We start from the raw sequence: 27,282 nt of genomic DNA on the forward strand, positions 1-27,282 counted from the left end.
GTCTCTGCAGTCATCTAGTAGCTAAATCTGATGGTCCATTCTTCATCTTTTTTGTCCATGAACTTCCTGCAGCATTTCACACAGCCAATCACTCCTTCCTCCTTGAAATCCATACTCTTCTCGGCTTCCAGAACACATGCTCTCCTGAATTTCCTCTAACCTCACAGATCATTCTGTGTCAGTGAGGGTCCCTGACTCGAGGTATTTCTCAAGAAAAGACGTTGAATGCAGGAACTGATTTACAAGGGTGCCGGCAAGGCTGGAGGAACAAGGAGGAGAAAATATAGTTGCTCAAATTTGGTAACTGCAGAAACTGTTACCCCCTGCCCAGGAGGAGGAAGGGCAGTACAAGAGGCCAAGGGTCTCTCCCACCCAGATTCCTGGGGCTGTGCTGAGCTGCACAAGCCCTTCATTTCACTGAGACCCAGCACCGCTGCGGTTGGTACCACTGGCTCTGTTGCTGCTGTTGTCTTGTCACTCAAAAACAAAGTGTGAGGAGAGGAGCTTTTCCCTTGTCCACATGTCCCCCGAGTGACCCCACCCCAACTGGCAGAATTGGAAGCCAGATGACAGGAGAGTCTTAGAAATACGCTTCTCAGGGTCCTGGTTACCTATGATACTTAGGCAGGAAAGTGGGCCGAGAGTAAACAGCACAGTCTACCCTTTTAGCTACTCTGAGTGTCCATTTCCATCCCCTATTCATAAGTAGCCTCCTCTCTTCCTGTTGGTTCAGTGGTAGCATGTGAAGCTCAGAATAGCTGGGTATTAGTTTCAGCTTCCAGTTCAATGGAACAGGTGTTTTTTCTCCGTAGGAACCAAGATTTATCAACAGAGCCGAAAGTTGTGTGGATGTGAAGAAAATACTCTGTGATGGCTTATTGTGAGGAATAATGAGAGGAGCGCTCCCACTTTTGCCCCTTGATTCCCAGACCTTTGTATTTTTGCCATTTACTAGTCGAATCCACATCCTAGAAGACAGCACCACAACCTCATGCAGTGCTGGCTTCTAGCTAGTTGTGTCATTGAATCTTCCGAAGTCCATTCAATCATTGTATCAGGTCATCTGCTTCTGGCGGATGTAGTTTGTGGGAAGACCAGTGAATTCCATGGACAGGCCCATGACAACACTTCATTTGCTGTGAAATGAGTTTCTCTGTTAGAAGCACTTGTGTGGGATATCATGACGGTGAATAAGGCACTCTGAAATGGAAAGATTTTGATTCTAGCGTATTTACCGCAGGCAAGGAAAGCAAGTCCGAGGAGAAGAAATTGCTTCCTCTATGTGATGGGAGGGGGACAGTGCAATCAACTTGCCACCAGGTGCCATGTTGAGGCTCAGCACTGATTTCTGAGGTTGGCAGATGGGGAACTGCAGTGACGATGCCCATGTCAGCCTTGGCGAGGGGAAGTCCATGGCAAACATAGGCAAAGCCTCCATCTCTGCCACAGTAGCCACTATACACAGGAGCCCACAGAGCAAACAGGGGGATCTGGGGAGAAAGGCTTACCGGCCTCAACAGAAGGCCATCGTGTTCATATGCTTATTGAGAGACTCCTCCGTAGTAAGTACCATTTGGTGAGTGTTCGCACAGGACACAGACATTCACTGTGCCAGTTCTGAGAGCTTGAAGCACATACTGGTTTCTTCTCATTCCCCGATCTCTCAGTGCTGAAACGCCCCAGCTTTCGATCCTTCTCTCTCTACTCTATCCACACTCCTTCTCCTGGTGACCTAACCTAGTCTCATGTCTTTAAATACCATCTAATCACTGACGACTCCCCAGTTGAGATTTTTTAGCCTAGACTCTCTGCGCTGAACTCCAGACTCGTTTATTCAGCTGTTTGACTTCTCCGCTTGAATTCTCTTAGGGATCTCAAACTTAATGTCCAAAGCTAAACTTCTCAGCTTTCCTCCCAACCTCCTTCTCCTACAGTCTCCGTCTCATAAAATGGCAACTCTATGCTTCTAATTACTTAGTCCCAAAGTCTGAGGGTCATTTTGGACTATTCTCTTTCCTTCACGCCCTATATCCAATTTGTCAGCAAATCTTGACTCTACCTTCAAAATATCTTCAGATCATGTTTCTTCTCCTGTCCGCGGCTGTTGCTCTGGTCTACCCCATACCATGTTTCACCTGGATGATTACAACAGGATCCTAATTCACTTTTGTCTCCTCGATGCCTCTCTCAACACGGTAACCAGAAGCACCCTGTGAAAACTTAAGTCCTCTAGTAAAATCCTCTAGTAGCTTCTCATCTCACTCAGTAAGAGCCAGTCCTTCACAAGTCCCAGCAAGATCTAAGCCTCCCCAAATTTCCTGGACCTCATCTCCTACTACTCTCCCTGTCTCTCCGCTCCATCCTCATTGGGCTCCTTGCTGTTTCTTGAATATGTCAGGCATGTTCCTGCCTCAGGATCTTTGCATTTGCGTTTTTCTCTGCCTGTAATGTTTATTACCCAGATAGCCACATGGCTTCATCCCTTACCTCATTCAGGGTTTTGCTTGAGTGTCAGTTTTTCACAGAGAACTTTCCTGGGCTCCTTCTACACTGCTTCAGCCTGCATAGCCCTGGACCACGCCTGCATACGAGCACTTGCTCTAAGTGCTGATATGTCCATCATCTAACCCACCATCCTCTGACTACTGTGTCACTTACCTACTTATGTGTTTATCTCCCTTGCCGGAATATAAACTCTATGGGGGCAGAGAAGCTGGTTTGCTGTCTTCACTGCTGAATCCATAGCGCTTGGCCACGAGGAAGCATTCCATACATATTTGCTTAGTGAATGAATGAAAACATTATGAGGACGATCCAGTGGACCGCAACACATTTCAGAGGACTTGATGTTTGTCTTGCTAAATGTGGGATGAGGGTGGACTCAGGGCTCATGCTGAGGTTCTATCTTGAACCACAGAGTTGATGATCTGCCCTTTAAAAAAAACAGGGAACGGGATAACCGGTTTGTGAAATTGCATGCAATGGAACAAGATGACAAAGATGATATTTCTTGTACAATTCCTTGTCCTCTCAGCTAGATTGTAAACTCACGGTGGGCAGGGAGCACCATTTATGTTATTCTGAACTTGGCATATACCTAGCACAGCTCTGGATACCCAGTTGGTGCCCAGACATTGTTAGACTGGGGGTCAGTTGGGCTGTGGACTGTAAATATTCAGTTTCTGTTCCCGGGGCGGGGGCGGGGAGTGCCTCATGAAGTGGGAGGAGGGCTCCAGAATTCAGACTCTGCTGAGACTGAAAAATGCACTTTTGTGTACACTCCCCGAGGAGTAGGTTTTAGCATCCTTACTGCTTACCACTGTGAATCACTTTCGGTAAAGAAGGCCACCGTCCATATTCCAATTGGCTGCAAACAAAGAACTATCAGGTAGGGGCAGGAATGAGGTGGTGAGAGGTGAGGGGGACCCGGAGGGGACATGCATAGAGCCCCATGGATTGAAAGGTACCAAGGTTTCAGGAAGGTTTAATGAACTAAAGTCATTTTCCTTCAGAGTAAAATTTTACAGGCACTAAAGGTCCTCATTTCACTGAATGTGCTCACGGGCGAGAGCGTCCCAGTGATTTATGAATTTTCAGATTATGCGTTATCCTTTCAGAGGACAGGAATCCCCCAGGGCTTTCTGCTTTGCTTCTAAAGCGGAAGCTGAGTGCGGGAGCCCAGTGAACATGCCGGGTCTGATTTGCAGCCTGCTGTGTTGCAGCTGGCGTCTAGGATGGGTGGGTATTTTTCAGAAGGAGCTTAGCAACGCTAGGATCTGAATCCCCCTCACCCCATCAGATAAGGATGACTTGCAACCCTTGTCTCCTGAAGGGTAATTATCATACTAATCACTCACATTTGCATAGTACAGCTTCTAAAGCAGGTCAGCTTTCCTTATTTGATTCAAATCAAAAATCCTGTGAGGCTGGCAGGGGAAGGAGAATCATTATCCCCATTTTAGGAAACTGGAACAGATACTGAAAATGTTAGTAAGTTGATCAGGCTCACCCAGTAGCATATGGTGATATTGGGTCTTGAGTGCAGCCCTCTAGTTGCAAGTGCTCCGTTCTTTCCATGCTGCCGGGCGAGCCCCATCCAGGAGGCAGACGGCTGGACCCAGTGGGTCCTGTCTTCATGAAATGTAAAATCTTCCTAAAGAAGATTATACATTAAGGGAGAGTATACATTTCATGAAGACAGGAGCCATTTCTCTTTTGATCACTTTATCACCACGGATCCTATGCTGTGTTTGGCATAAGGCAGGAATAGAAGAATGAACGGGAGAGGGGATGTGACAAATAAAGACATTAGTTACTGGCATTGTGTGTGTCTAAAGATCAGGCAGGTAGCTGAGGGCTGGCCTGAGCATCTGGGGGCAGCAGAAGACATTAGATGCCTGGGGACAAGAAGATTGGAGGTAGGTGGTCAGCAAGGGCAGCACCAATGGATTTTGTAAGAGGCCAGCCATGTCCCTTATTGTCACCTAATTATATGAGTCGCTTATTACAATACAGTCCCTTAATATATATATATAATACATATAATATGTGTGTATAGATATATATATGAACATACCGTAAGCCTTTTGTTATAATATAGTCATCTAATATACAATATATTGATATTATATATGTAATATATAGTAATATTATATGGTATATGTTTATACATAGTAAGGCTCTTGTTATAATATAGTCCCTCATTATCACCCTCTTCATGCTTATAAAACTTTTTGTCAGTCCATAGTTGACTACAGGCTGGGCTTCCTCTGTCCTTCCTGCACGATTCCATTGTCCTTTGTGCCTTCTTTCTCACCCTGGCACAGCCTGACCGTGTCTCCAAGTGGTTGGTGTCCCCATGTGTTGACGCTGCACTCAACACATGACTGTTCTAGCCCCTAATGGCCCATTCTGCTCTACCTCTGTGCTGTTTCTTGTAACTGAAATGGCACCCTTCTGCCCTTTTTTCTATCTATTTCTGTCCAGCTAAAATATGAAGGAAAGAAAGAAAGACAGGGAGGAAGGGAGGGTTAAAGAGAGAGGCCAGACAGGCAAGGGAGTAAATCTCCATTTCTCTGTCTCCAAATTCTTCATACTTCAAGTTTTGGCTCATGTAATCTTTCCTTCATGAAGACTTTGCCGACCACATTTTCTGGACTTAATTGCTTCCTCCTTTCAACTCTTATCTCACATTATCTGCACCTCTCAGATACACTTATCATCTCATCCCTTCTTTTACTGTCATTCATTTATAATTCATTCAGTGGACCTTATATAGCACCTGCCGTGTGTCAGGTGTTGTGCTAGGCATTGGGGATGCAGAGTTGAATGAGACCTGATTTTTTAGCTCAAAGAGGTCACAATCTAACAGACAAGACAGACATATGGAGAAGTCACGTTAATCCAGTTTGATAAAAGCTATAAGAGGTGTATGAACAAATGCTCTTCCAGAGAATATGTCTGATGCCAATTTACAGTTATATGTGCCTATACAGAGGAGCTCTTATATATGTGGCTTTACTCTGTGTGTACACCTGTATGTGTAGCTTATATTAAGAGAGAACTGCTATTTACTCATGAATTATTCCAATTTATTTTCATTTCTCCTGCTGTCTAAAATCCCCCTAGGATTTGTAGCCTGTTGGTCAAAGAGAAACTTTTTGACAAAGCTTATTTGACAAACCTGGATCTCCCAACAGTTTGTCTAGTTATTTCCTCATTACACATCTCTGTTTCCTATTTCTTTCTCCAAGAACAAAGAAAACAAAAGTTACCTTCACCCCTGGGCCTTGAGCTCTGTATCTTTCCCCGATTCCCAGAGTTTAGCAGATGTCTTTCTAATTCACATAAGAGGAGCTCAGTAAATATTTGTGGAATTCATGACTGAGTGATAAACTCCTTGAGAGCAAGGATGTGCCCACCTCTCAGTTTGCCTGCTCATTGCCTTGCACACAAAAAGCTCACATAAACATTTGCCGAATGGAGGAGCATTGCATCAGAGCGGAACAAGCATGGTGGAGTCTCATAGCCCTGGGTGGGAATGCTGGCTCTGTCTCTTGCTAGTTGTGTGCTTTGGGGAGCAAATTGCTTAACTCTTAGGACTCACTTTCCTCATCTGTAAAATGCAGATGCTGTATTACATCTGCTCAATCTCAGAAGTGTGTTGTGAGGACTGAGAAGCACCCAGTGTAGTATTTAGCACATAGTAAGGGTTCAATTAATGTTTGGTCCCTGCTTTTCCTTCTTTGAATTTGAGTGCCAACCCTCATCTGGGGGCATCTGCTGGAGAGGAGTCAAGTCAGGCTTTGCTGTGGCTCCCAGGGTAGCTCCTCCATCCTTCCTGCATCCTTCCTGCATCCTTCCTGCATCCTTCCTGCATCCTTCCTCCATCCTTCCTGCATCCTTCCTCATCTATCCACTGGTGATTCTTTGGTCACACTCACATTTCTCATTCTCGTCTGAGTCCTTGCCCAGCAGCCCAGGGCTTGTTAGTGGGTTTAGTGCATCTGCTTGCAGTTTCCTGCCCTGGTAATCCCTTCTTCCTGGTGGCCTTTGGAAGGCTCTGAATGGTGAGAGAAGCCAGAGGTTGACAGGCTTTCTTTCAATCTTGGTTTTCTTTGCTAGGCACAGAATATCTTAAGGCTAAAGGTTACATGATCGTGTCTTCATAACTTTATTATTGTCCTTCTTTGCTGGCTCCAGGGGAAAGGTAGCTTCCAGCCGCAATTCTCAGTGTTTGGACCTTTCCTCTGGGGAATGTTGGGGTGATTCTGTGGAGACATCTTCCTTATGCATCTCCTATGGCCTGCTTTCTTTGTAAAGTCCGCTCAATTTAAAGGCAAAGATGCTTTTAGAGATCAGGATTCCACCATAGTGGAAGGATGGTGTCACTGCCGCATGGAGTTGGGAGAGGAATCATGGTGTGGTGGAGTCTTTCTCAAAGCGTGATCCTCTAATAGCTACAGGAAGGTTTCTGGACCCTCCCCAGGATCCACCAAGTCAAACTTGCTGGGAATGGGACCAGGGAATCTGCATGTAGCAGGCTCCCCAGTGACTGTTAGTCTCCAACTTTGCTCATGGAATGGGAAGAACTGTGCCCTGGGCACTTGGTCAAGGCCACACATTGTTGGGACTTGAACTTGAGTCGTCTCCTCTCTCTGTGTCTCAGTTTCCTCATCTGTAAAATGAAGGTAATAGACTAGATTAACACCATCCCCTTCTGAAGACTATGCTTTACTGCTGAAACACCATTATCTTTCATTGACTCAAAAATGATGATTTGATTTGAGAAGATGGAAGGAAGGAGAGTGATCCAAGCCCTGGGTAAGGAGACACAGACACGTGAGAAGGGCTCTGCATTTTTGAGGGGTTTTCCAGACCCAGTTGTTTGTTAGGCAATCAGTTAAGTGACCTCTGACCCCCAACATCTCTTGCTTCTTTCTTTGTGGGCTTTGCACTTCTTTTGAGATTGTTTGATGTCCCTGAAGGCTTGATGTTGGGAGACAGTGAAGTCGTCTTAGTTGCTCCTGCAGATTCTAGATGGGTGTTCCGATCTGTTTCTGGAAGAGCATAGCTTTGAGTTTCTTTGTCTAGATTTTGGGATGGTCTGCACATAGGCACCCGTGTTTTTACATAGGGACTGTGAAAGAATGACTTCGTCAATGAAAGAAGTAAAATGAAGAGAAGTCTGGTGTGTATGTATGTGTATGTGTATGTGTTTGTATTAATTTAACAAATAGGAATTATCAGCACATTGCTATTTGGTTGGAGAAGGTTTGGATAAGTCTTGTCTTCATTAGCCCCTGAATTTTACAAATGAGGAAACTCGCTATTAATGGGAGAGGCATGGACCACTGAGTGACCATGGAGAACAATGCTTTGCAAAGGATACACGCTCCTTGCAGTTGTGCTATGCTAATAGGACAGGTAGCTTGGTGCCTCGGTACCTATTCTCCTGTTCTACAAATAGCCACGTCATTGATGTTCTTCTTTGCTTGGCTGTTTCTTGCCAACCTACTACTCCCCATCACAGGACACAATCTGAGAGAAGACGTAAGAATCATCCAGTCATGGCCCTGCAGAGAAGTTGAATGTTGCAAGTCAGCTTTTCCAGGGATTCTCTTTGACCCATAATGGATCATATCCTGGCCTCTAATTTTTTCTTAGTTTACATAAAAGAGGTGGAAATGGTACTGACTGACCCCATGGGGTGCTGGATGAGAATAAATCTCAAAGTGAGTGTTTTGTCGTCGGTTAAATGCCACAAAAACGTTCAATATAATGGCTGATTATTTTTCTTTAATCTTAAATGGTTACCTAGAATGGGAAAGTCCCATCTTGGTAGCAGAAATTCATTATCTCGGAAAGAGTTTAATGGGTGCTGTGCAAATGAACTGGAGGAAGTTAAATTGTGGAAGGCGAAGGAGCTGAGAAAAGTGAAATGAGTTGTGCATTAAATTTAGATAAACACAATTATGTGTAACTGGATTATCATGCGTGCAGGCAGACACTGTATATTAGGCACCTGTGTTTTGATTAAAATCGATTCAGGTGCCTGCGCTTAGCATCCTGGTAGATATGGGGTTGTTCCTAAGCCACTGTCTGGGCGCACGAGGCATAGGCAGGGAAACGTTTGAGGTCCAGGTTCCCAGCTGGAGAAGTTAAAAGGGCCTGGGACCAGCCTGGCCAATGGAAGATCATTTCAGAAAACTGCTAACCCTATTACGGGCTGTCCGGCTCTTTGACACATACAGCTTTCCTTCTGGGTTTCTTAGTTTCAACTGGAGTCACGAAAGTGGTCCTGGAGTCCAGTGGAGTCTAATGACCTGCTTACTCCATGGGTGGGACATGGTAGAAGGCAGGTGGCATCAGAGACTGTTGGGGGCTGGGCTTGCCTGTCATTCAAGCTTTTATGGCTTTGAGGCCCTGTGATGGGAACACAGAATCTCTTTGAACCTCTCTGTAGACACAGAAGCAGGCCCAGTTCTTTCTTAGCCTCTTAGGTCTACATCTGTAAGTCAAAGTCATCTGCAGATCAAAAGCAAGCCCATCCTCTGATCTCTGGGTGGCCACACGTGTGAACAGAGCCAGCTGGCCTGTGCCTGACCTTGAAGGAGGACAGATGTGGAGAAACAACTGTCAGTACCCAGTTAATTCCTGTTGACATGTTTTATTTCAAATGCAAAGCATTGTCGGGATTAAAATAAATGCTACCAGTTACAGGGGAGCATTAAATTAATAATTTTTTTCCCCTTGCTTGATCCTATAATACCCCTCAACTCCACAGATAAATTCTAAGCCCTCCACTGGGTGATTTGAGATGAACTGTACATTGTTACGCAAACTAAAGCCGGCTTCCTTTTTCTTCTTCTCCTCTGCCCTCCTCCTCACCCCCTCTCAGGTTATACTTATCCTGACGAAGCTGTATGACTTCAACCTGGGAAGCGTGACAGAGAGCTCACTTTGGAGGTAAGTGGGTTAGAGATTCTTACCTGGCTACTCGGGTTCAGCTCACGTGAGGAATGCCAGCTAAGCAGTTGGAGAGCTTGTTTTGAAAGGAGCAGAAGATGGTCCTCCTCCTGGATGCCCCCTTTAATGCCCTGGGTGGCACTGATGGCCTCCATCTGCAGATTCCTTAGCACTCTGCTATCTCCCGTGGGGTCTGTCACATATTCTCCCTGGCACTGTGGTTGTTTCTGCGTTCCTGCAGCATCTCCTTTGACTGGATAAACACAAATGTGGGTAGAGAGATCAGAGCATGCCTGGGGAAAGTGGAGGCCGTGGATAAGGGAGCGTGCCGTAGGAGGGATGCTGGCCTTGGCATGAGTCTAGGCCCAAGGACTGTTTCTTGTCCTTTGTGCCTGTAAGATGCTGTGATTCTTGAGAAGCCCATGAATCTGGGAATAGACACATGTGGGAATCAGGCCCGTGTGATGACGTTTGTGGTCCCAAGCCTTCGTGGGCTTCTTCATCCATAAAATAATATTAAAAAATATATTTTACAACTGTACTGGTGTAAAGACAAATATATTAATACTGTATGTTAAAACTTGTTTTCAGCCTAAAATATTCATTTTTTTTGTTTGTGGCTTTAAAAGAAATGACAGCATTTTTGTGAACCCTAGGCTCTGTGTCCATGTGCCTGCAGGATAAATCAGCCCTGACGGAAGGCTGGGACGGCGAGAAGGATGTGGGTGGATTAAGTCAGAGAGGGCTTTCACGAAGCCGTGAACCCCGCAGTCTCTCTGGCTAGGGGACGCCGCACACTCACTCTTCCATATACCTCCTCACGCGCTTCACGCTCTGTGCTTATTACCTCCATGGGCCTCAAGAGGGCTGCGTATCCATTCCATTTGCTCTGCCACTTGTAAACACTGGGGAGAACACTGTCACGAAAGGCCATTCATTTGGCTGTGTCTTCATCCCAGCGCCAGTCCTGAGGGTCTGCTGGGGTTTTGGAGCAGGGGCGTCTGGGGCGTGAGTATCAGCACGCCTGGCTGCTTCTTCATCTGATCTGTTTGCGGAGAATCAGCCGGAGCCTCTCTCCCAGGGAGGGGAGCAGTCACAGCATCTATTAAATATTTAGGGTTAATTGCTCATATCGATGGAGGCCTGCCTCCATTTGCACAGGATGTCCAAAACCTAATTTTGCTGCTCAGTGAAAACCGGCAGAGGTATAAGTAACCAGGTGCCTTCCGTAGATGAAAGCATGCCTGTTTCCACTCACGTGGGTCTCCTGGGGACTTAGAGCCTCAGAAACCATCCTCTGAGGCCCTGTCACAGGGATGTGGTGGTGAGCCTTTAAGCCTGACTCCAGTGCTGTCTGCTTGGTGCAAATAATGAAACCAGAAAAGCCCACGCTTACAATGGGAAACAGCTGTACCTAGCAGCCCATGTTATAGGAAAGGTTTGCTAGTTTTAAAGGCGGACCAGGCAAAACCATGGGGCCGAAGCCAGGTGCTTAATGCCCGTAAGTGACAGAGTGTGTGCCCCACAGTCATAAGAGCCAGTGTATTCACTAGTGTGTGTCAAGGACAGCAGATGGCCAAGTGGCTCTAAGGGCATCCTGATGTCCCATTGCCGGGTTTCAAATCACAGCTTGTCCACCCAAAGAGCTCTGTGGCTTTGGGCACTTTACCTAACCTCTCTGGATCAGCTTCCCAGGGCTGCCGTAATCAAGGACCACAGGCTGGGTGGCTTCAAACAGCAGAAATGTATTCTCTCCCAGTCTGGAGGCCACAAGTCTGAAATCAAGGCATCTTTAGGGCCACCCTCCTTCTGGGGGCTCTAAGGAGAACCCTTCGTTGCCTCTTCCTGCTTCTGGTGTCTGTCGGTGTTCCTTGGGGCTGCATTACTCCACTCTCTGCCTTTATCATCTTCTCTGTGTCTGTGTCTTCTCCCCTTCTGTCCCTTAGAAGAACACTTGCCATTGGAGTTAGGGCCCAGCCGGATAATCCAGGATGCTCTCATTTCCAGATCCTTACATCTGCAAAGACACTTTTTCGCAGATGGTCCCATTGCAGGTTTTGGGGGTTAGGACATATTTGGAACGGGGGCTGCCATTCAACCTACTTCACTCTCTTAAGTCTCAATTTCCCTGAATGTAAATTGGAGATAGTACAGATCCTACCTTTGCTCCAGACACAGTGTCCTTGCTGTTACTTGAACCAGCCAGCCTCTTCCCCGGAGCCCTTACACTCAGCTCTTTCCTGGGTCTGAGCTCTCTTCTTGCAGGGAGCAGGGCACACCCTCACTTCCCTCCTCTCTGCTCACCTCATCAGTGAGGCCTTTGCCTAAGGACTTGGCATTCCATCACTTGGCTGCATTTTCCTCCTTAGTACCTGTCACCCTCTAGCTGCTAAATATTTACTTATTGATTTATTTATATTCTACTTACACCCAGTAGCATCTAAGCTTGTAGTGAGAGATAATTTTTCCATTTTAATTCAGTGCTGTATCCTCAACACCTAGGACGGCATCTGGCACACAGGAGGTACTTGATAAGTGTTTGCTTGATGAATAAATTCATGGATGGGTTGCAAGGATTAAATGAAATGTTAAATGTACAAACATTTAGGACAGTTACCCACATGTGGGAAGTGCTCAGTTAATTATAATAATTAATGACTATTATAACCCTGTGTGTTTGTATAGTTTTGTTTGTAAGGACCCACTAATGCAGGGACCCATGGGCTGGAAATTGCAGGGCACCAAAGGGATGTATTCTGCGCCATCTGGGAATTAGCACAGATCTTTGGGGGGATGGCAGGGGATAGGGAGGGGAGAAGAGTGATTTATAATGTTGTTCCTTCTGCTGATTGGGGGGAATTGGAATAGCAATGGCTACCTAGTCAAAGACATTCTTTTGTAGAAAAAGTTCTCTGAGCTGGGTGCTGGAATGATGGCAGGATGCGATTTGGCAAACGGAAAGTGGAAAAATTCCCCTTGCACAGGGCAAAGTCCAGGCAAGGCTGGGCTGCAGGAGATAAGGTGGCCCGGGAAGGAGGCAGGGGAAGCAGCTGGGTGTTGGACCAGGTAGGGAGGGTGGGGGGACTCATCGAGTTCACAGAAGAGGTCAAATCAAAGGCAGTTACTCAGAGCATAGATTATCGATAACAGAGTATGTATGGTGTGACCTTTCAGGGATTTGAAAACAACTGGTGGCTGTTATAGGCTTTCCCTCTGGATAAATGTTATGTGGATGTATTTTTGTGTCGTGATTCAGAGGGTTCACAGGTCTGATAAAGCCCAGCTTAGGAACCCCTGCAGAGGGTGTGATTGACGAAAGGGACTGCTCCTAAACTTTGTGGGAATTATCCAACTTCCTGGGGCCTAACAGGGTGACTTCTTACTTTTTATTGTCTTCCCTACTCATCCCCTAAAGATCTGTGCCCTTGTCCTCTTTTCTATATTGCTAATGATGTATTTTACAGGTAGAGCCTAGAGCGCTATGGTCTTCCTTACTAATATAGTGAGCAGAGAAAAGAAGCTAAATTAAACACACACCCTTTCATTTTTGTGATTCGGTCCAACATGCCTAGCCAAGTTGAAATTGAATTTGGTGATTCTTCTTCAATTTTCTGTACAGCAGAGGCGCCTGGAGCAACAGCTGTCATGACAAGATGATGCTCCCTGCCAGGTTACAGTATGACATAATTATTTGTCTCACTGAATTAAGAATTGAAAAGCCATCTACTTCTAAATAGACAAAAGGCTGTTTAAAGGCATTCTATAGTGTAGCAGTAGCGTGTGCCCTTGTGACCCTCTTTCTGGAACTCCTAGGTGCCAGTATACTGGGGGTGGTCAAAATTTTTTCTCTCCACCCACACAAGGATGGTTGCGTAAATTGGTCACCTAGCACAACCGTCTGTTGGCATCCGTTAGTCAAAGGACATTTTACATATAGGATGTTAAGCTTGTAGAATTAATGAGGTTGGGGACTGACTTTTTAAAAAGACCCAGGGCTTCGCTTTCAGGGTGTTTTCAGTCCATAGTGTGTCAAGCCTGGAGGCTGTCCATCCATCAGGAGTGATACTGGAGACCGACTCTGTTAGATTTTCTAGAAGCCTGACCCCAGGAGGAGAGATGGGTCAAGGTTGGGAGGCTCAGCATCAACCAGTTGCCTCCTATTCAAAGTATTGAAAAGTGAAAGCCCTGGGACTGATGTCCTGGGTTCAAGTCCACACTCCTCCACGGAGCCACTAAGTGACCTTGAACATGTTTCTTCGCCTCTCTGTGCCTCCATTTCCTTATCTGTACAGTGAGGGTGATACTCGCACCTACCACGTAAAGTTGTGAGTCTTCATTGAAATAAAATATGTAAACTGCCTAGAAGAGTACCTGACATGCAGCGCCCATGTGGGAGATGCTCAAGGGGAGTTAGTTGTCATCATATGATCCATGAGTCATTGAGCTGCTTCTCTCTGCTAGTTTCTTTACCTGAGCTGTCTTGTTCTGTCTTTTGCAAGAAACTTGAGAGTCGAATATCACTGGCCCCAATTTACAGATGGGAACATTGAGCATTACAGAGGTTCAACAACTTGCCCTGGATCATGGAGCTAACAAGTAGGGGGATCCTACTGACTCCCGAGTCTGTGCTCATTCTACCCTGTGTGCTGTGTCTGATGTTGGGTGAGAGTGGATATATGAACTCCTTCAGAATAAGAGATTTTTTTTTTTTTTTTTAATGGGTAGGAGAATGGGATGACATGGAAAGTGGGAGAGGGAGAAATTCCCAGAGTGGGAAAATTGCTCTAGAGTGGTTGGGCTGGGATTTCGACTTCTAGGTTAAAACATTCCTTCTGCAATTGAGATGGATGCTCTGTGGAAATCCTGTCCACAGAAATAGAAGAGGCACCACAAGAGGCTTCTACCAGCCTCCTGAGGACAGTTGTGCTGATATCGTTAGGAGGGTGGGGTGCAGAGCATACCTAGAGTCCTTAGCACGTGGTGCCTGGAAATCATACATTTCTATTGAGAGAATGTTCCGGAGTCTTCTCCTTTTTGTTTTGTTTTTTGTTTTTAATTAATTTTTATTGGAGTATAGTTGCTTTACAATGTTGTGTTAGTTTCTCCTTTACAGCAGAGTGAATCAGCTATACGTAAACATATATCCTCTCTTTTTTGGATTTCTTCTAGTCCAGCACTGTCTGATTAGAAATATATGGGAGCCACATAATTTTCCAGCAGTCAATAATGTGAAAAGAAACAGTGGAGATTAATTTTATTAATAAATTTTCTTTAACTGGGTTAAATAGAACTATCATTTCAATAGACAATTCATAAAAATAATTAATGGGCTATTTTGCCTTAGGTTTTTTTTTTTTTTTGTAGTAAGTCTTTGAAATCCAATGTGTATTTCACACTTAAGGGCCTATCTCAGTTTGGACCAGCCACATTTTGAGTGTTTAATGTTAGTAGACTATGGCTGGTGGATACCATAGTGCCCAGTGGAGGTCTAGTAACCTGTCTCTCACATATTTTCAGTTCATTTGGGGGGGATGGTAACTTTTTTCACCATAGAAATGCATATCTGTTTTATCAAAGGACAAGAGGGAAAAAATGCCACCAGTTCTGGAAGCCAATTATTTTATAATGTTATGGTACTGGGAATGTGTGCAGTGTCAAAGGCTGAGCTGATCCGTATTAAAACTCTGATCGTCTAAAAGGAAAGGAGGACTGTGGAAATCTGTCCACAGAAATAGGAGAGGCACCACAAGAACTTTTAGGTCTTTGAACTGTGATTCTTGGTTAATCTGAAATAATCATGGCTGTTGAGTCAAAGAGACTTAGGGTGAGAAAGGATCATAGCAAACGTTCTCTTTGAGCCCCAGAACCTTATTGTTTCAGAGATAAGGTTGTGAGTTCAGGGAGAGGAAGACACTTTGCCTGAGTTTCCTGGATCAGAAGTCTGAGATTAAGAGTGCGCCCTGGCTCCTGCTGGTTCCTGATCTCCTTCCGTAAACTCACACATCCCCTAAATGGGAACCCTGGAACTGGATAGAGACAGCCCTCTTCTTTTTTAAAATTGAATTATAGTTGATTTATGATGTTGTGTTAAATTCTAATGTACAGCAAAGTGACTCAGTTATACATATATATGCATCCTTTTTCATATTCTTTTCTATTATGGTTAATCACAGGATATTGAATATAGTTACCTGTGCTCTACGGTAGGTCCTTGTTGTTCATCTGTTCTATATATAATAGTTTGCATCTGCTGATCCCAAATCCCACTCCACGCCTCTCCCACCCCTCCTCCCCCTTGGCAACCACAAGTCTGTTCTCTAAGTCTGTGAGTCTGTTTAGAGATAGCCCTCTTCTTCACGTCTCCTCCATTCCCAGCTGCAAATAGGCCATTGGTGTATGGTGTACAGGCACCATGGGGCTCAATGGCTGGGTCACGCTCTCTCTCATTTCTGCGACAACAGCATGGGGCACATGCTTTGGGGCCATCTTCACGTCCCTTTGCACATATGGTGTGTGCATCTCTGCCGAGTTTGGCGGCATTCGTGGTTCTCAATTTGGGAGCAAGGGCGCCACTTTTCTTTGAATGTGGTACCTATGAAAAGGTTGATTAATCCACTGCTTGAGGTTTTTGAGTCTTTAGTTTAGAACGTAAGTCACGGTGGGGACTGGCAGATCACTTCTTGGACTCGGTTCTATATGTCTTAAACATTAACACTTAGACTGATAAACAAACACATTGCCCTCCCCTAAAAAATTGTTTTTGGGCTTCCCTGGTGGCACAGTGGTTGAGAATCTGCCTGCTAATGCAGGGGACACGGGTTCGAGCCCTGGTCTGGGAGGATCCCACATGCCGGGGAGCAACTAGGCCCGTGAGCCATAACTACTGAGCCTGCACGTCTGGAGCCTGTGCTCCGCAACAAGAGGCCGCGATAGTGAGAGGCCCGTGCACTGCGATGAAGAGTGGCCCCCGCTTGCCGCAACTAGAGAAAGCCCTTGCACAGAAACGAAGACCCAATGCAGCAAAAATAAATAAATTAATTAATAAACTCCTACCCCCAACATCTTCTTTAAAAAAAAAAAAATTGTTTTTAAGGTCTCATTTTCTGGAGGTAGATGAGCTGGCAAGCAATCCCCAGCTTCCATCTGTCCATCTCAAGCACTAGTCTTTAGTAAAGGTCCGTGAGAGGCCAGCTTCTGATCGGGTGCGATGTCTCCACGTGAGCTTTCCCCTGGAATTTCTATTGGATTGGGGTCCTCACAGAGCTAAATGAATTTGCAGTTGTCTTGGTGTAAGAGGAACCAGGAATCCTTTACAGTGGGTGGTACCCCTGCATTGCTACATTACCTCAGTTCCCTCCCCCCACCTTACTCCATTTCACCCACCCGCAGCCTGGCAGTGTGGGAGACATTCTGCTCTTGGAAAAGCAGCGAGGCTTCTCAGACACTGCTCCTGTATGCCTGGCCTCAGGACCTGCAGCGCAAGGGGGCTTTAGGTCGAGGGGTTCCTGGTTAGGGTCCCACTTCCTGGTCACATCCTCCTGGATACCTTCCCTGACCCTCCTCCCTGGATTGGGTGCCTCTCCTCTGCTTACCACTGCTGTCTCATCCTTACACTGTGTTGTTCATTTGTTCCCAGCCTGGGAGCCTCTCGAGAGCAGGGACCACGTGCTCTTCCTGTTTCTGGATCTACACTGCCTGGCACTCGGGCTGCACTAAATAAAGGCTAAAAGAACTGAGCTGAGGTACGAATAGCCCCGAAGCAGTCCCAGCCCCAGCCCCGTCTTGTCCTGTTGCTTTCCATGTATTGAGTTGTCTATCCCCCTGCCACTGGGGAATCCTGTAACTTTTCATCTAGTTTGCAAGCTGTTGTCTGGACCATTTATTTCCTCCTCTAATTGTTCTGTCAGTGACCTTTCTGGGAAACCTTTGGATTTATTAATTTTTTTGTTTGCCAAGAAAACCCTGATAATAATTGCTAAGACTTCCCAGGAGTTACTAGTTTACAAATTTTAATGACATTCATGATTTATTTATGTGCTTCCCTCCCTCTACAGCTGTTCACCCCAATTCCTTAGTGGAATTCCTGCTGAATCTGAGTGAATTAATGGAAACAAAACTGCAGATTGGAATGACATTTTTTTTTTTCTAGGCTGCTAATTAAAAGCTTTCCATCCTATTCGCTAGGCTCTTCATATGTGAGGTCCCGAAGGCTGGGCAGGTACAGGCTGTGAAATCCTCCCTCTAGAACTGGGGCCTTTGTCTGTTTGCTTTCAGTGGTAATAAATCTGGTGAAAACTCCTGAATTGGTCACAGAGCATTCAGTTGAACAGATATTAACTGAGCATTCATTATGTAAGCAGTCCTGTGCTCATTGCTGGGTGATGCCGAATAAGTATGTCATGATTGCTGTCCTCGAGGAATGTTTAATTCAGTTGAAAGGTAAGATTAATGCATATAGGAAACAGTGTCAGGCATAGGCAAGTCTATATATATGTATATGCAAAACACATCGCGTTCTGTGATGAGTGGCCCGACTGTAGAAATACTTACATTTTTATTAGTATCACACCTCATTCCGTGAGGATGCAGAGCAATTCTAGGAATGAATTAGAGAAATGATCAATTTGTCTCATGTATTTTGTTTTGCTGTTTAATAGAAAACATCTTATTTCTCCATTAGGGTGTGAAACTTTTCAGAGGAAAGACTGTTTCATATGAGAACTAGTAGTTTCCATAATTCTCAGAAACACCTGGTAACAGATGGGATTGAGTATGTGTAGTGGTTGAAGAAGTGGGTCCTGAATTCAGATTGCCTGGATGTGAATCCCAGATCTACTGCTTGCTAACTGTACCACCTTAAGCAGTGTTTTCATTTCTGTAAGCTTTGGTTTACCTATCCATATAGTGGGATGATAGTAAGACCTATCTTATGGAAGCTTTGTGAGGTTTCAGTGAGATAATGCGTGGAATGCAAAATGCCTACTATCTAGTTAGTACTTAATGTAATAATTATTATTTGTTCGTAGGCTCATATCCTCCTAGCCCAGCAGCTTCTACCAGCCTCCTGAGGACAGTTGTGCTGATATCTTTAGGAGGGGGGGGCATATCTAGAGTCCTAAGCACGTGGTGCCTGGAAATGACACATTTCTTTTGAGAGAATGTTCTGGAGTCTTCTCCTTTTTTTTTTAAATTAAGTTTTATTGGAGTATAGTTGCTTTACAATGTTGTGTTAGTTTCTCCTTTACAGCAAAGTGAGTCAGCTATACGTAAACATATATCCTCTCTCTTTTGGATTTCTTTCCCATTTAGGTCACCACAGAGCATTGACTAGAGTTCCCTGTGCTATACAGTAGCTTCTTATTAGTTATCTATTTTATACATAGTATCAATAGTGTATATATGTCAATCGCAATCTCCCAGTTCATCCCACCCGCCCCTTCCTCCTGGGATCCATACGTTTGTTCTCTACGTCTGTGTCTCTGTTTCTGCTTTGCAAGTAAAATGACCTACACCATTTTTCTAGATTCCACGTATATGTGTTAATATACGATATTTGTTTTTCTCTTTCTGACTTACTTCACTCTGTATGACAGTCTCTCGGTTCATCCACGTCTCTACAGATGACTCAATATTATTCCTTTATATGGCTGAGTAATATTCCATTGTATATATGTACCACATCTTCTTATCCATATGTCTGTCGATGGGCATTTACGTTGCTTCCATGACCTGGCTATTGTACATAGTGCTGCAGTGAACATTGGGGTGCATGTGTCTTTTGGAATTATGGTTTTCTCTGGGTATATGCCCAGTAGTGGGATTGCTGGGTCATATGGTAATTCTATTTTTAGTTTTTTAAGGAACCTCCATACTGTTCTCCATAGTGGCTGTATCAATTTACATTCCTACCCACAGTGCAAGAGGGTTCCCTTTTCTCCACACCCTCTCCAGCATTTATTGTTTGTAGACTTTATGATGGCCATTCTGAGCGGTGTGAGGTGATATCTCATTGTAGTTTTGATTTGCATTCTCTAATGACTGGTGATGTTGAGCATCCTGTCGTGTGTTTGTTGGCCATCTGTTTGTCTTCTCCTTTAGACCCTCATCTGTGCTTGGCAAAAGGGAAAGGTTAATATATTTCTTGGTTTTTCTACATCAGCTGCAGCTGCTGCTGATTTTGGGCACAGGATGCCAAGCACAATCTGATTTAAGTTCCCCTAACACAGTGTCGAGTTAACGCATCCATTGCTGGAAATTTTCTTTTTAATGCAAGTCTTGGGGGAGGTAAGCCCATTGAAGAGCTTTGTCCTTCCCAAGTAATTAACATGGAAGGCAGGGTGGGGTCATCCATGTTTCTCAGATTGGGTGTAGCCTGAGAATTACTTTGGATTTTGTTAAAAAATGTAGATTCCTGGCCCCTAACCAAGAGATTCCAATTTGGTAAGGCTGGGTGTTACTCAGGATGTATACTTTTAAAAGCTCTGTGGTTGGTTCTGATTTTCAGGTAAGATTGGGAGCCACTGAGCCCAGAGGAATCTTGGGTTCTAGGCCCATCTCAGTTGCTAATTAATCGAATTACTCATGCCATCCTTCTGTTTCCTCATAAAGGTTTTCAATGAAGTGATCTCAAATCCCTTTCAACTCCAAGTCCACAGACGCTACCAACCTGGGAAATCAAACGGGGAACACACACAGGATTTATGGTGCCCAACAGATAACCTTTCATGAGCTAACAGCCCCACTTGTGAGAACGTCCACCCTCCTTAAGGAAAACTAACGTGCTGTTTGTTCACGGATGGATAGTAGCCAATGGGCAGGTGTCAGCCAGTAGTAGTGTCCTAACTACTTAATTTCAATTCATTAAACATAAAGAACAGCATTCAATCTATGAAACCCTTTGCTCCTCCAAAAAATAGAATGAGAAAGGAGTTTGCGCTAAATATCGAGACCTCAGACATCTTACTTTGCTGGAGAATAGAGCAACGTGAACACTGGAGAAACAGATCTGGTTTACAGATTTAATGTTTTCCTATTTATTATGGGAAAGAGGTTTCTTTTTTACGGCCTAGTCTTTTTTCTTCCACCCTGACATGTATAAATCTTGATTTTTGTCCAGTGGCTGAGAGAACACAGTCCTTTCGTATGGATTGTGTCTGTTGATTGTTATTTTACGTTGTTTTCCCTTCCTTCCAAATGCTGTACCATTTTATCACAATGACAAACAACCCCACCATTTGGAGAAGGGGTGTGAGATTCTGCCCATCCCCCTCCACACCCTGAGTTCCCTCCCATTTTCTCAGTAGCAGATTCATTAGCCTTCTGATGAAGTTAATAAGTAAACAGGATCAGACAGTTCCTTCTAAAATAACATTTGTAAATGGATGCATTTCCTGACTCTCTAAGGTAAAGCCTTAATTTATTTCCCTTCCAGATGTCCACATGTGTAAAACTATGATAGGTGGGCCCCTGGACTGTGGTTTGAAGCCAAAAAAAAAAGGGAAAAATTTCAATTCACACAGAACCTACTATCTATTTCCAAGTTTATAGGAGAGTGGATTTTTACATACTCCATTCCTGCTTATATATATATAATGACTCTAAAGATTAGGTAGTCAAGCTTTCATAGTTACTTTATCATCCTTTGGTGGCCAATTACTTTATTGGACATAGACTGTAAATGTCATTAGGAGGCTTCTGGCAACTTCCCCATGAAGACCACTATCTGGACTTTATTTGGGGAGCCATAAACTGGTAAAAAGGCCTCTTCTTAATGTTACATGTCTGTGACGTTTCTTTTCAGAAATCGCTGAACTTATAAAGGAAATATTTCACAGCTTACTTTTGCTTCCAGATGGTTTGTGCCCAAGTTAAAGCTAAAGTCAAGTATTAAAAGGCAATACATAGAGTTTATCTTTTAAAAGATCTTCCTTTCAGTGGCACGAATGTCTTAAGTTGGTATAATATTTGTAGTCATTGCCCACATGAAGTATGGCATGTCTCATATTTCTAGGAGGAATGGGAGGCCTGTGTCATGAAACATTCCATTTTACAGCTGGATAAACTGATTTCTTGAGTAGGTTGGTGGTTGGTGATTTCAGATCTGGTGCCCAGATCCAGGTATCCCAGTTCTCATCAGCTTCATGCTCTTGCGCTTACATTAGTAATCAGTCTTTCCTGACCTTTCCAGCTCAGCAACCATTTATATTTCATAAGAGATCTTTGGCCAAGGGACTACTTTGGGGACCAGGAATGGATTTCCCTGGGTATTTATCTAAGTGATTTTCAACTGTGGTGGGTCATGAGACTCATCAGGGAAATATAAGAAAAGTGAGTTTCCTGGGCCTTACTCCAAACCTACTGAATCAACTTCTGGGATCAAGATCTAGGAACTTATGGTTTTAAAGAGCTCCCCACTTGATTTTGATATAACCACTGACCTAAGAGACTTCATGGCCATTTTTATTTCTGAAAGGTCCATGAAAACTTATTTGGGGGAGTCTTTCCCTCAGTATAGCACCTGGCCCTCTTACCCATTTTCCCTATGGCTGGCTCAGAATGACAAGCACAGTCATTCATGCAAAAATACATAGTTGCACCCTCGTCTTCATAAATGATAACCATAAACATTAGGAATTGGAATGAGCTCTGGCACTACTTAATTAGCTTACATTCTGTCAGCATCAGGCTTGGGAATTGGGCAATTAACTGATTTTAGATAATGGTGCCACAGGAGAATGGTCATAAGGTTCTGGTCTCCATGGAGTTGTGTTGAGATAAACTCTATGAAGTTGAGTTTTTAGCTGGAAAGCTAGGCTTCCTGAAGATCAAAGAGCACAACAAATGGGGAATGGTTTTCAGGTGACTTTGGAAGGCTTTCTGTTCGTAATTTTTGGTTGCTAGCAACAGAAATCATCACTAACTTGGGCACCATATAGGATTCATTGGAAGGATACTGGTATAACTCAACATTTGGAGGAAGAGATAATAAAAAAAAACTTCCCTCTTACTGCTGCTTTTGCTTCATTCCATAAGTTTTGATATGTTTTGTTTTCATTCGTCTTGAGACGTGTTCTAATCTCTCTTTTGCTTTATTCATTGACCCATTGGTTGTTTAAATGTGTATTGTTTAATTTTCATGTATTTGCAAATTTTTCAGCTTTCCTTTTGTTATTGATTTCTTGTTTCATTCCATTGGTGTAGGGTGGAATGTTCTGTGTATGTCTGTTGGGTTCATTTGGTCTATAGTGTGGTTCAAGTACGCTGTTTCATTACTGATTTTGTCTGGATAACCTATCAGTTATTGAAAGTAGGTTTTGGAAATTGTGTCCTATTTTTGCATTACTATCTATTTATCCCTTCAGACCTGTTCATGTGGCTTTATATATTTAGGCACTCTGATGTTGAGTGCATATATATTTATAATTTTTATACCTTCCTATTGAATTGACTCTTTTATGTAATTATGTAATGATCTTCTTTTTCTCTTGTGACAGTTTTGACTGATATAAATTTAGCCACCCCTGCTCTGTTTTTGTTATCATTTGCATGGAATACCTTTTTCCATACCTTCACATTCACCTTATATGTGTCCTTAAATCTAAAGTCAATCTCTTGTAGATAGTATATGGTTAGATCTTGTTTCTTTACTTTAAAAAAAAATTTATTCAGCTACTGCATGTCTTTTTGTTGGTGAGTTTAATCCATTTAAATTTAAAGTTAACTATTGATAAGTAAAGAGTCACTTTTGCCATTTTGTTAATGGTTTTCTGTCTGTTTTGTAGTTCTTTTGTTCTTCTCTTCCTCTCTTGCTGTCTTCTTTTCTTATTTGATAATTATTTGTAGTGATATACTTTGATTATTTTGTCTTTATCTTTTTGTTTCCATTCTAGGTTTTTTCCTTTGTGGTTACCATGAAGTTTGCATTAAACTTTTTATAGTTCTAACAGTCTATTTTGAGCTGATAACAACTTAACAATCACATACAAAAACTCTACACTTTTACTTTCTTCCCCAACACTTTGTCTTTGATGTCAGAATTTACTTGTTTGTATATCATGTAGCCATTACCAAATTTTTGGGTTATAGCTGTGTTTTGGAAAGATGTGTTTAGAGGGGGTGATTTAGTGTGGGAAAAAAATTGTTGGCAGGGAGGATCAGTTCTGAGACTGTTGTGACATTCTTATTGCTTTTTACCTCTACCCTCTATCTATCTATCTATCCATCCGTCTATCCATATGTGTCTTTGCTTCTATATTTGTTTACCTACCTTTGTAGAAAGTCCAATGATCTAATGTTATTTAACGGGTCAGGAATGAGGAAGGCAGGAAGCTGAAATTCAAACCTGCCTGAGGGAAACCAGAAACTTCCTTGCCATCCCCCTGAATCTCTGACTGGCTCTCAGGTATATAAACATGAATTCTCTACCACTGAAGTTAAGGTGTGATGACTAGCTCATCAAGTCAGACCTGGTGAAGGGCCGTCAGGAACCAGGCATGCGCTACTGGCTTACTGTACTCAGAGGTCAACCTTCAGCATTCTGGAAGCGTGGGACAGAGGACAAAGGAAGTGATCGACTTCCTAAGATTATTCCATCTCATTCCTTGCTGTGGGGATACGGAAGACAGGATTGTAACAATGCAAACTGGAAAGAATTTGGAATTGGAGCAAATCCTGATTTACTCTGATACTATGATACCTTCTGTTGGCATTCCCTTTAAACACACCTGCCTGAATTCTCTAGGACATCAGAATTGAGATGTTGTATAGGATTTTGTCTGGCCAGCAAGGAAGAAACAATAAGCTTCCTAAGCTTCTAAGTTTTTTTCTTTTTTTGCATATTTAAATTTTTATGCAATAATTTCACTAATAAAAAATGAAGCGTACTATAAAAAAGTAGCCACCATCTTAATCCTGTTTAAAACCATTAAGTTTCTATATATATATATGCCTATACGTTTTTTACCTCTACAATTTTACGTAATTGTGACTCTCGTGTAAACAATTTTGTTTCTTATTTTCATATAACATTTAAGCATTTTTCTATGTTATTCAAAATACTTTACAAACATAATTTTAATGTTTGCATAATTGTGTATTGTATTGCTGTTCTGTAATTTACTTAATTATATTCATTCCTCTATTTTTAGAGATTCAGGTTGTCTTACCGTTTTTCACTATTTAAAAATGTTGCCATGAATATCTAGATACATAAATCTTTGTTTTTGTCTGAATTTTAGATTATTTTCTTAGGATAGACTTCTAGAGGAGAAATTTTAAGACTCAGCATACTTGTTCAGTTCGTTATGAAAAGGTCCGTTTCTGTAACTCTTATGCTGGGAAAGAAATCTCTGAAATTTAAAGAGAAAAGTTATCACAGTTTCCACTGTGTATATATGTGTGTGGTATATGAATACTGCACATATGCATTTATATGCTTTAGGGTCACTAGTATACCTAAAATTATCGTAAAATTATTGGAATAAGACTTGGGGAATGAGATTCTGGAAAATGAGGTATCCCCAGTCTCCAAGAAGAACATACATGTCCCCTGCTGAGTAAGCATACGCAGGCCCATCTGAACTGATAAAATGTAAACAATAGCAATCACATCAATAATAGTAGCTAACACCATTGCAAAGCAATTATACTCCAATAAAGATGTTAAAAAAAATAAGAGTAGCTGCTCACACTTACTGAGCACTAACTGTGTGTCAGGCACTGATTGAAGTGCTTTACATATGTTTTTAGTCAGCCTTATGAAAAATCAGTTAGGTAAAGACTGCTGTCATCCCCATTTTACAGCTGAGGAACCTCAGGGCCAGAGGGTTTAAATGACTTTCCAAAGGCCATGCACTCAGTAGGTAGTACAGCTGGAATTTGGATCCAGACGCTTGGATACTAGAGCCTGTGCACTTAATCCTACTCTAGACAGTCACTGAGGAAGACCTGACTGAGGTTGGAAGTTGTTATCGAAGTTTCAACCAGTCTAAGATTTATAATGCTCTTCGTGCAAGACCTTGGTGCAAGACTCATGTGGAGGAGGGAGACTACAGGAAATTCCTACTGGATGATACCCATGGCTCCTCCAACCCAGGGCATGATCTGTGATGGAAGCTTCAAGGGTAGGAACATGGGAGGGTCTAGTCTCTTCCTTTCTGTAAAGGTTTGGAATAGGGCTTATCTCCTCCACAATTCTCTTAATGACCCCCGAGGGACTTGTCGAGCAGAAGCTTACCTGTTCTGTACCTGTCTTACCTGTTACCTGTACCTGCTTGCCTATAGGTTCTTGAGAATCACTGTACAGAGAGGTTAAAAGCACAGACTCTAGTGTATACTGCCTGGGTTCGAGTTTCAGCTCTGCCACTTCCCAGCTGTGAGCTTTGGGCAGGGACTTCTATGGGCCCCACTTCGTCATTTCTGGAGTAGGAGTGATGACAGTACCTACCTCACTGGGAGGCTAAGAGACGCCCGGAGTTACTGGCGGTAACGTGTTTGGAAGAGTGCTGGCGCACAGCACATGTGCTTTGTGAGTGTTTGCTTCAGTTTCTGGACTGCTCTGCCTCTTGCCCTAATCCCTCAAGGCTCCAGTCCAGTCTCCTGCCTGCCAGGACTTATTCCTATGTTTCCCAGACACAGCCAGCAGATACTTGGGGAGCGCTCCCACATGCTAGATCCCACGGGTGAAGGGGGAGCAAGCAGACCACTGCCTGCTCCTTTCCTGCTTCCCTGCAGTGTGGAGGCTCAGGGACCCAGGACTCTCCACAGTGGGTGAGAGAAAGTGTGGGTTCCACGAGGCAGTGAGAGGGCAGGAGCTCCCCCAGCGGGAGGATTGTGGAGGGCTTTCCTGGGTGTATTTGTTTCCTAGGGCCTCTGTAACAAATACCACAGACTAGGTGGTTGAAACCACAGAACTTTATTGCCTCGCAGTTCTGGAGGCTGGAGGTCTAAGATCAAGGTGCTGGCAGGGTTGGTTCCTGCTGAGGGCTGTGAGGGAGAGTCTGTTCCATGCCTCTCCTCTAGTTTCTGGGATTGGCTGGCAATCTTTGATGCTCCTTGGCTTGTGGAAGCGTCACCCCATCCCTGCCTTCCTGCCCACAGGGCCTTCTGCCTGTGTATCTGCATCCAAATTTCCCCTTTTTATAAGATTATAAATTGGATTATTTTATTTTATAAATTGGGTTATATTGGATTAGCTCACCCCACCCCATTCACGTATGACCTCATCTTAACTAATTACATCTGCGACAAACTTGTTTCCAAATAAGGTCGCATTCTGAGGACTTGAAGGTGTGAATCTTTGTGGGAGATGCGAGGCAATCCGTACCAGCTGGGAAGTGCCCGTAGCTGGGGCTGAAGGATGAGGCCGAATTAACCGGGAGCTGAGGGGCTGGAGAGGAGAGAGGGGGAAGTATTCCAGGCAGCCCTGTGCAAAGGTCCTGTGGTGGGTGGGAGCTTCCCTTTTCAAGGGGCCAGAGTAAGCCAGTGGGTGAGGGGGAGCGGTCTGTGAGATGTGGGAGATGGCAAGAGGCATGCCTGTGGTGTCTGGTCAGCCCTTCAAAAGACGTTGGGTATTACTTTGGGCACGTGGGACACACCTAAAAGGCTTTAAGCAGGAGCGTGCCATCGTTCAATGGATGCTTTAAAGATCTGTTATCATTGACATTTTGTTTAATTTCTTATTACTGGTTTTGTATTATTGTGAACGGAACATTTTTTTCTTTGTTTTGTTGTCTACTTGTAATTCCTTACATGTATTTTTCTTTGCATGCGTTCTGTATGTTTATATGTTGGTGGCTTGTTTTCCTGATCATGTAT

At 43.7% G+C, this 27,282-nt stretch overlaps 1 protein-coding gene across 2 annotated transcripts in view; it reads left to right on the forward strand.

Moving 5' to 3' along the window:
• Positions 1 to 27,282, forward strand: part of SORCS3 (sortilin related VPS10 domain containing receptor 3) — a 585,385-nt gene that overhangs the window by 166,282 nt on the left and 391,821 nt on the right. For both annotated transcript variants that reach the window (XM_004265871.4, XM_049696818.1), the window contains exon 2: positions 9,401 to 9,468. In XM_004265871.4, coding sequence (XP_004265919.1) covers positions 9,401 to 9,468 — 68 coding nt within the window. The remainder of the gene's footprint in view (positions 1 to 9,400; positions 9,469 to 27,282) is intronic.

The sequence above is a fragment of the Orcinus orca genome, chromosome 14 (assembly GCF_937001465.1).
Source record: "Orcinus orca chromosome 14, mOrcOrc1.1, whole genome shotgun sequence".
NCBI classification, from domain to species: domain Eukaryota; kingdom Metazoa; phylum Chordata; class Mammalia; order Artiodactyla; family Delphinidae; genus Orcinus; species Orcinus orca.